The following is a 9913-nucleotide window of genomic DNA, read 5'->3' as shown; positions in this document are numbered from 1 at the left end:
TTTATTTATTTTCTGTTTAGCTAGTAACAAGATTATTAGTTGCTTGAAAGTGTCAATCATACCTGATCAGAGTGCAATTTTAGTTTTTTGTTCCCTCAATCGGTGAGTCAAATCTTCGGTAAAGGCATTGATCTAACTGAAATAGGGGCCAGATAAAGTGTTCCTTTGAGGGGAAAATATATGTTATCCTTTATAACAGCATACTTAGTGGTATCTCATTTCAATAAGCAACTTAGAAGTGGCATATCTAAAGCAAGAAATAAGTACTAAGTATTGGAATACATCTACTTCCATCAAATTAAGAATGTATGTCCTATCCCACTCATAAACAAAGAATACTCACCTATCTAGTTTTGCCAAATTTTGCTACTCCTGTTGAAATGATTTGTGGAGTACAATGCTTGATTACCATAAACACGGCCCTTAAATCATGCAAAATGAGAGAAAAGGGGACCACAAATGTCCATACAATTTAGAAATTTCAGGCTGGCCTTCCTCTATTACTTTGCTCCAAATATGAGCATTAAAATTTTCTGAAACAAATATTAGTAGCCTATGAATTTATTACATCGAAGATGCATTAGAGATTTCTGTGATAGCTCCAGCGCCTTGTGTGATTGCTGCAAGCAACCTTGGCATCGGGGGCATATCAATCTCCTGCTGACCCTCAAGAACATGGACCACTTCACCCATTGTCGGCCGATGAAGCTCATTATCCTGGATGCACCAACATGCAACTTTGCAAACCCTCTCAACCTCTTCCAAACTGAAGTCGCCATGTAGCTGTGGATCCACCAAACTCCTCACATCTCCCTCGTGAAGCTTGCTGATAGCTCGCACAGGGAAATATTCAATATGATAATTGTTGCTACTATATGCCTCAGGTGAATTTCTCCTACCTGATATTATTTCCAGCAGCACCAAACCGAAGCTATAAACATCAACTTTTGATGTAATAGCAACTCCACCAAGCCACTCTGGGGCAAGATACCCAGCAGTTCCTCTGAAAGTAGTCAAAACTCTGCTAAAATCCCTTCCAACGAATGCTGCCATCCCAAAGTCTGCGATTTTAGGAACAAATGACGCATCGAGCAGTATATTTTCTGGCTTAATATCACAGTGTATGATGCATTCTCGGCAACTCTGATGCAAGTAGGACAATCCTCTAGCAACTCCTATGGCTATTTGATACCTGTTGTTCCAGTTAAGGCCAGCAGCATTGCTCTGAAATAGATGAGCATCAAGAGACCCATTTGACATGTGTTCATACACAAGTAGCCTCTTATCACCTTTGCAGCAGAAACCAATCAATCTGACAAGGTTGATATGTTGGATCAATCCAAGTGAGCTCACCTCAGCCCTGAATTGCTTCTCTCCCTGGCGGGCACCATCAAGCCTTTTCACTGCTATAGTTGTTGAGCCACTCAGCACTCCCTTAAACACGCAACCGAAACCACCTGCTCCAAGCTTTTCTGAGAAATTTTTAGTAGCATGGCTTAAATCAGTGTATCTAAAGGCTATAACTCCACCACCTTGGCTGTCATACAATGGTGTACCACACCATTTGGATTTTTTTCGCCACATCATTAACAGCAACATGAGCATCAGTAAACCAGTACCAATAATGCTTGCTGCAGTAACAACTCCGACACTTGGTTTTCTTTTGTTTCTTGTCAAACTTGGCAGATCATCAGCAGCAAGGCGAAGATAAAGAACATCTTTAGAATTGTTATCGATGCCGTCATTCTGATTCACACTGAACAATTCCCCATGCCATACAGAGCATCTGCTACTGTTATAGGAATAAGCAGTGCAGGAGCAGGAACTGAGACAAGCTTCCTCACAATTGCTCTGAGAGTTGACACCGTCTACGCTTTGGAAGTTATAGGGCAATGTAACATGAGGAATGGGGCGGAAAATGTCTGTTGAACTTGTTGTGTTTTTCTCACTACTGCAATGTAACGGAGTGTTTCTGATGCAGCCTCCTGTTCGATCATCAAGCTCCCAATCCTGTGCTGACTTCTGAGAGAAGCTTGGCATGCAGTCGCAGAAAGACGAAAGGGAAGTGCCGTTGCAAGTGGTGAAGGGTCCACAGGTAGCATACGGTGTGCAGGGATCAGCCGGCTGGGCATGTACGGCTTGCCAAGACTGCTGAGCGTGTGACCAAACATTCATCTTGATCTGACCAGAGATGTCCAGCGAGACGAATGTCAAAGATGAGTCATTCAGTAAGGTGTACATGTAGTACTCCTCCTGACTGTTATCAACATATGTGGGGTCAATCAAGCCTTTGGTCCGTGGATCCAGCTCTAGTATGGACTTGAGTATGGGGATGAGCTTCAGTGTTGATGTGGGTGAGGATGACCAACGCCAGTACACTACTAACGGATTGAGGCGCTTGAGGACTACACCGCTGGCGTCGATTTCGACGGAGTATGAGCCGAGACCTGGATCAATGCGGCTCTTCCATGTGATGCCCTGGCGAGTGAAACCGGTGACCTTGTTCCGGCCAAACTTGGCGCCAGGAAGCACGATGTCAGTCGGGTAGTCGAAGCTCTGCCACAGGGTCACATTAGATGATGATGGGCTTGCTAATTCTAGGAGCGCAAGGTTCCCACTGTCCAAGAGAACAGCAGTGGTAGTGGTACTGTTTAAGCTGGCTCCTGACCGATTGACACTGGGAGTAGGAGTGGACCAGACTAAAGTTTCAGTTTCAGGACTGGCCTGGGTTACAATGACAAGGTTGTTGCCATCGCTTGAGATTTTGAGGTGTGTTTGCTTGCGCTTGGGATCAGTGATTGGCGTGTCTCTATTGGCGACCCAAACTGTAGTCAAAACTGGGATCTTGTTGAACCATATGCCAAGGTACCAGTTTGGGGAGGTGATGTTGCGGGACTTACTGATGACGGCTGTCGGCTGGAAGAAGCCCAGCGCGAACTTGCCGTTCCTCGAGACGAGCTTGTCGCCGAAGGCAAGGGCTTGTCCTGCCGCTAGAGTATCAGTCACGGTGGTGGTGGTGGTGGTGGCGGCGGCGGCGGCGGCGGCGGCGGAAGAGGAATATGGTGGAGTGTGAAGGGAAGCCAAGAGAAGAAGGGTGAGCAATTTATGCAGCAGGGGATTCATGGAGAAACAAGATTGGAAGTATGATCAAGTTACGATGGATGGACGCATGCACGTCTGCTCTGCTGTTGGGAGGAGGGAGACGAGGATATATGGAAGGAGGTTCAAGAGAGGGCGCACCGGCGCAGGCCTAGAGTTCCATTTCTGGACTGCAACGCAGCAACGGGCGAGAGGAGACACGGCGGCGAGTCAAGCACGGGTGCGATGTGTGAATGTGTGATCTGCAACTTGGCCTCCCACTTGTGTGTGGGTACACTGCACAACGACGTGCCCTCTCTCTATAAAATACTGCAAGGCTGTATGGCCATGAAAACCATGTGCTAGACGAAGCCCACTTCTGCCGCAGGCTACGAGCTCCGGCGGAAAGATGGCCATTCTCTAGGGCCTTTGATTAGTTCCAAAAATTTTTAGGAAACGGCTACTGTAGCACTTTCGTTTGTATGTGACAAATATTTTCGAATTATAGACTAACTAGGTTTAAAAGATTCGTCTTGCAAATTGTAGATAAACTGTGTAATTAGTTTTTATTTTCATTTATATTTAATGTTTTATGCATGTGTCTAAAAGTTCGATGTAACGGAGAATCTTGAAAAGTTTTTGGTTTTTGGGTGAACTAAACAAGGCCTAGAGTGGTTTATAATTGCAGGGCACCGCACTTTCTCAGGACGCTTCGGCTGTTGATAAAGCTTCTTCCAAGGCGTTCACAATGGTCCAGCACTCCAGCCAAGCCAACCATGGTCAAGTAAACGAATCATGCGTCCACCAAGACCAAGCGGCTGGTGCCGCCGCCGTCATAGTGGCTAGTGTTATCACCGTGCGTCCACCGATGATATATTCTCATTTAACTAAAATTAAACCCCCTTCCAAAAAAATAATTGTTAACCAAAATATTTACAACACCCCCTATCCTTCAATCTGTTGATTATTCCTAAATTGTCAACCTGTATGTGGTGGTCTAGGTCGGTTGACCTAAATTTTATGATGATGATTAGAGTCTACCAAAATAAAAACAAAATATTTTTTATTATATGAGAATTTTTAGAATTGATCTTTTTCCTAGCGCGTCTCATAGAAGCTTCTAACTAGTAATATTTAGGTGAATAATAAACCATTTGGTAATTTTTTATCTAATGTCTCCTAGCATTAGAATTTAACTTCAATTTGGATCCTTATTTGTTCAATTAGTTTTGAGCTATGCATAAACAATAAAACGCACGCGAACCACAATAGCTACAATCTATAACCAGTGTTGTTTACCAAATTCGGGCTATACTACGCGTACATGGCTCACCAACGTCTCCCTTAATAAAAAAAACGCGTCAATGAAAGTGTTCTAAAAAATGATCTAACATCAAAACATGATCACTTTTTTCTTTTTTGCGACAATGCAAGACATTTGGTAATTCAGGCATTGTTAGTATATTACTCTTATTTTATATTCTTTATTAGTCTTGGAGACGCCAAGATGGCAAGATAACGTTTTCGAAGGGAGGTAACGCACGGACCATAGTTCCATTTGCCAGATCAGAACGGACAAAAGACAGCAATCATTATGAGCCTTGGCCCTTGAAGCCATGCCAGAATGCCGAATGGACAGCCCATCGAAATAGCAACAGACGAACACAGTAACACACGATCAAACACAGGAATTCAGAAATGATATCGTTCCGGGACAAGAAGACATGATGCATGCTAGCCAGAATGTCAAGCAGCGGGAGGTGCAGCAGCCTAGCCAACCAACAAGCGAAATCTCGCATTCTTGCCCGAGGTTTTGGTTCAGGGTCACGCGTCGAACGCCACCGGCGAAAGCATGGAAAGGGACGCGAGACACACATTCCTCATCCCGTGAGCTGTCGCATGTGCCGTGCTTCCAAAGAACCGCGACCCAGCACGCCACAGGTCTGCCGTCCGCCGCGAGGCAACTCGCCTAACAACGCAAACAAAACTGGTTCCAGCGAATCATAGAAACTTTCAGTAAAAGCGTTGCAGATTTACACCCATTGTCCCGTGACAGCACACATGATACATGTACTGGAATGAAGTAGCCGGAAAGAAATCTAGCAAGGCTCTTTACATGACACATCGAGAAAGATGAATTGAGCGAGACATGGACAGTACATCAACATCCAATTAGCTCTCTTTGAATTGCACAGGCAAACATTGGTCAAGAACAATTTTCATGAAAGAATAAACGATTGCAGCTACATAAAACTATACTCGGTCAAACTTAGATACATCACGCGCAAGTCAGCAACTTTGGTCATATAATTCGGCCAGACTTTACAAATGCAATAATGGAAACATCAAAAGAAAAATAAAACAAAAGGAGAAAAGGGAATTTCCCTCACGAGGCTCCGCTGTATCCTGAGCTGTAGCCGCTGTAGCCACCTTTCTTCATTGCGCCTGACTCCATCTCCTGCGTCTGGTGGCCCTCACTGCTTGACGCAGATGGTATCTGGCCGTATTCACTGGTTGGCGCGCTGTATTGGCTGCTGGTGTAGTTGTTGTTAAATGCCATCTTCCTGAACTTCTTCATGTCCTCGTTGTACTGGCCAGAATCGTAATCGGAGCTGCTGTATGACCCAAAGAAGCGGCTATGACCAGGCCGAACACCTTCATTAAGATCCTCCAAAGACACGTCACCTTCCAAAGCCCGAACGACCTGAACAATCAGGTGAGAAGCTATTAATCCACCAAGTGAGCATGTTGTGCAATGCAGTTTTATGGATCCCAATGTGGCATGTTTTCAGCATTTTTGAAACTATAGTGACCAAAGTTCCAACTCAGAAGTCAGGAGGCCACCATTTCATCAGCTCAATCCTTCTTGTGGTACAGAAATCATGTTACGTATACAACAGATTCAGGAAAATAGCACTTAATAGTGACCTAAGGGAGGCTAGTGCAGTTTAGGGATGTTAGCTAGGACAGTGCAAAAGCTGCTTATAAATTACCTGACTCATACGTGGCCGACGACGTGCAGAATGGCGTACACATGCAGCTGCACAGGCTATCATTCTTGCCATCTCATTAGGATTGAAGTCCTTTCCCAGACGAGGATCCACCAAGGCATCATATTCACCATCCTCAAGTGCTCGCATCAGTAATGGCCTTGCCTGCAAATGATACAGTGATGTTACTCATAGGAAGGTTACAACAGTCTGAAAAACAACAAAGGATAAGACTTTCCAGGTCAAGCACATTCACGTGGCAGGTAGAGACAGATACTTCTCAAGGTAGTACTTACTACAAGTCCATAACATTTATTAACAAGAATACAACATAGTGGCCAGAAATATGCTTAAGTAAAAAAAGTAGAAAAAAATAACTAACATTTTGTAATTAGTATTGGTATTATAGAGCATACAAATGGAAGTACATATGTGCTTATAGAGTAGTACCTAAATTTCATATTGACAAATCATTGGCAATCATCAATGCTAAAGATGAGAAGTTAGGAAGCATTATGAAAACATCAAAGCAAGAAAAGATGTTCAAAATAATTACCCAATCAACCAAGCTGTCATCCATATATGTTTGGGTTGTATCAACTGGTCGCCGCCCAGTAATAAGTTCAAGAAGCATGACTCCATAAGAAAATACATCGGATTTTTCTGTTAGCTTGCCAGAAGATGCATACTCAGGCGCCAAATACCTAAAGCCAGGAAGATGTGTATTAGCAAGCCATAATTATTACTAGCATAGCAAGTTGAATGTTTGAATAACTCTCCTAATAGAGTAATAGTTGAGAATATGATGCAAATGACAAGGTTACAAAACTTTACAGGATATTGTATCATTAAGAAAACTAACCATATTTTGGTCTAATCTGAATTGCATCAGTATTAGGTAATGGCATCCATGTGCTTAAAAGTTCAGCCAAATAGGTATGCAGCATGTCTATAATAGCTAACATCATACTTGAACTACAAAGTAGCATTTATACATACCCAAAGGTGCCCATTACTCTTGTCGAAACATGAGTGTTGTTATCAGTAGTGAACTTTGCAAGTCCAAAATCAGCAACCTGTAGAGAGATGCTTGTTAGTTAAAATGAAGTTCAAAAAATTAAAGAGTGCTCTGGACATTTAAGCAAGAAGGCTGTATAATTTCTCATCAGATGTGATTATAGACCAAATTTCACTAATGTGACCAAATTCCAAGCAAGCAAAACTTTATGGCTACCAAAATAGATTAGATAGCAGAAACCACATTACAACAGCATTCAAACCAGATATAATTTGTTGACTGCCAAAATGTCCTAACGTAATATAACTTCATCAAGGTGGTAAATGTAAAATAAGCACTGTGTAAGAAAAACATTTTAGCTGTAAACTCTAGAAGTCTAGAATAGAAAGGAAAACTCAGACCATACCTTAGCTTCAAATTTGAAGTCAAGAAGAATGTTAGATGCCTTTATGTCACGGTGGATGATCTTCGGATGGCCTGTTCATAAGAAAGACACTATGTAAGGTCCTTCTATATTTCAATGTTTACTAGGAGATATAATTGTAATAAAATATAGATAGTCATTATGTATGTAAACTCACAGTCTTCATGAAGATAAGCTAAACCCTTGGCAGCACCCAGAGCGATCTTTAATCTAGTGGGCCACTCCATTGTTGGTCGATCTTTCGCTGCAGAAGGTGCAAATATGTCATAACAATGCACAAGAGAACATGAAACAAATGGAATTAGCAATCAACTGGTATCATGCATGCCTCAATCAAATTTTAGGACAAGCAACAAATCCATGGGTTGCCCTACAGTAGAAGGGAATTTTGTTTGTGCAAGAAAGGCACTTGGTTGTGGATTGCCAGCTCAAACATGAAAGGAGAAAAGAAAATTTTGCCAGAGGGATCAGCAGTTGAGTACCATTTCTTTTTTTTGGACAATAAGGCTAGCAAGTGGCTGAGAACTAACTCCAAGGAATGGCTAACAAGCAATTTATTTTCCTGCTGAAGAGAAAATAGGGGAGCTTCTATTTAGCTCAAGTTTCACAGGCTACAGAATTTCCTCAACTGAACAATCCTACTGATTAGTCTGCCAAATTTATTTAATTATACTCATATCCAAATTTGTTATTGCAATCTTGAATAGCACACATGAATATATATTACTTGAACGGGAAAAATGAAAGAATCAGAAATTTTAGTTGAACAGCTAAGCTATTCAGATTCTAGTGGATAGTGAATAGCTATTGCGGTATTGCCTCCAGTTGTAATGAATTCAAGATGTACTAATGAAATATTGTAACATGATCTCAAAGAGAAACCAAGTAGAAAAATCAAACATGTGGATTGCAAAAACACAGATAATGAAGAGAGAGAGAAAATGCACTTTTTGGGGGGGTGAGGGGACGTACCATGCAAGTGGAACTCCAATGTGTTGTTGGGGACAAACTCGTAGACAAGCAACCTCTTGCCTCCAGAAATGCAATAGCCAACCAAAGACACAAGATGTTTGTGATGTACTCGGCTGATAATCTCAACCTCAGCCTGGAACTCACGCTCTCCCTGGCCACTTCCAAGTTTCAATTGTTTTACAGCGATCTCTTTGCCATTAGGAAGCAATCCTCTGTGAACATACCCAAAACCACCTTGTCCAAGGAGATTAGCATCAGAGAACCCATCAGTTGCCCTCAACAACTCTTCGTAGGTGAATGTGCTCTTCGAGGAGAAGCCGAGAGCAGCACCAGGGGATGGTGGAGGTAGGATCTCGCCACCAGAGTAGTTAGAACCAGATCCACCACTACTATTTAGCATCGCTGGTGGTGGCGGTGGCGGCGGCTGTGGAGGACGATTGGCATATGCTGGCGGAGGCGAAGGGTGCATCTTGACCACATGTTCAGGGGGTTGAGGAGGAGGCGCATTTTGCTGCCAACTCTGGTATGTTCCACCATATGGATCCTCTGCGGTAAAGATAGAACATCATGTGAGGAAAGGTTTGTCTTCATTTTGAAACTGCTTACAGAAAGCAACATATGCTTGAAACAGAATTTATAAGAAAAGGTATACAAATTAGTTTCTCTTCCAAACAAAATGGACAAACAATAGCCAAAACCAAATATAATACAACATTTGATTTAGACAGCAGGCATGAGACCTATCAAGAGTACCAGGCAATGTTTTTTTTTTAATTTAAGAGAAGTACACCTTATCAAAAGTAAAGACCTAACCATCACGATTGTTTAAGGATTAATTAATCAGTACAAAACTTGCAGGTCCAAATTCCTTGAAATTGAAAATAGCATCGAGTATAATTTACTGAAATTGACACTTTTTAACCACTACGCACATGTCAACAAGTCCTACGCCGAAGAATAAGGAACTGGCACCTAACACCCATGTTAATGCCGCGACCTAAGATCCACCGCCAGCCGAATTGGCAGGAAGACAAGAATTCAAAACCGAAAGCAACGTGACTAGTACTAGTCACGGCACCCACAGGCTAGATCTGGATCTAGACAGCGACAGACAGGCAGGCACGGGAGCTGTACTAAGAGAGATCTAACTCACCCTTGTACGGTGGCGGAGGCGGCGGGTATCCGTAGTGCTGAGGCGGCGGCTGCGGCCGGCGGCGCTTCTTACGGAGGCAGCAGAGGCAGATGAAGCTGGAGAGCAGCAGCAGCACGACGCCGCCGACGGCTACTCCTACGACGAGCCACGTGGACGGCCCGGAGCTGCCGCCGCCGCTTCCGCCACCCCTCGGCGAGTGCGACTTGAGCGGCGAGTGGCAAGACGGCGGGGATCGGTCACCCCCTCCGCCGGACGACGGCGGGCACCTGCTGCTCCCT

General features: G+C 43.4%; 2 protein-coding genes across 2 annotated transcripts; both read right to left on the bottom strand.

Moving 5' to 3' along the window:
• Positions 382 to 3348, bottom strand: LOC110430087 (G-type lectin S-receptor-like serine/threonine-protein kinase At2g19130). Its single transcript, XM_021447036.1, has one exon. It carries the CDS (start codon positions 3121 to 3123, stop codon positions 565 to 567), a length of 2559 nt encoding a protein of 852 aa, XP_021302711.1. The 5' UTR covers positions 3124 to 3348; the 3' UTR covers positions 382 to 564.
• LOC8066619 (proline-rich receptor-like protein kinase PERK1) lies at positions 5236 to 9817 on the bottom strand. The gene is made up of 8 exons (XM_021447893.1): positions 9636 to 9817; positions 8483 to 9028; positions 7668 to 7754; positions 7493 to 7563; positions 7068 to 7144; positions 6625 to 6772; positions 6072 to 6233; positions 5236 to 5782 (listed from the first exon to the last, which is right to left on the bottom strand). The coding sequence occupies exons 2-8, from the start codon at positions 8949 to 8951 to the stop codon at positions 5465 to 5467; spliced, it is 1332 nt and encodes a 443-aa protein (XP_021303568.1). The 5' UTR covers positions 8952 to 9028; positions 9636 to 9817; the 3' UTR covers positions 5236 to 5464.

This window comes from Sorghum bicolor, chromosome 9, assembly GCF_000003195.3.
Source record: "Sorghum bicolor cultivar BTx623 chromosome 9, Sorghum_bicolor_NCBIv3, whole genome shotgun sequence".
NCBI classification, from domain to species: Eukaryota; Viridiplantae; Streptophyta; class Magnoliopsida; order Poales; family Poaceae; genus Sorghum; species Sorghum bicolor.
This window is presented reverse-complemented; position numbering and strand designations above follow the sequence as displayed.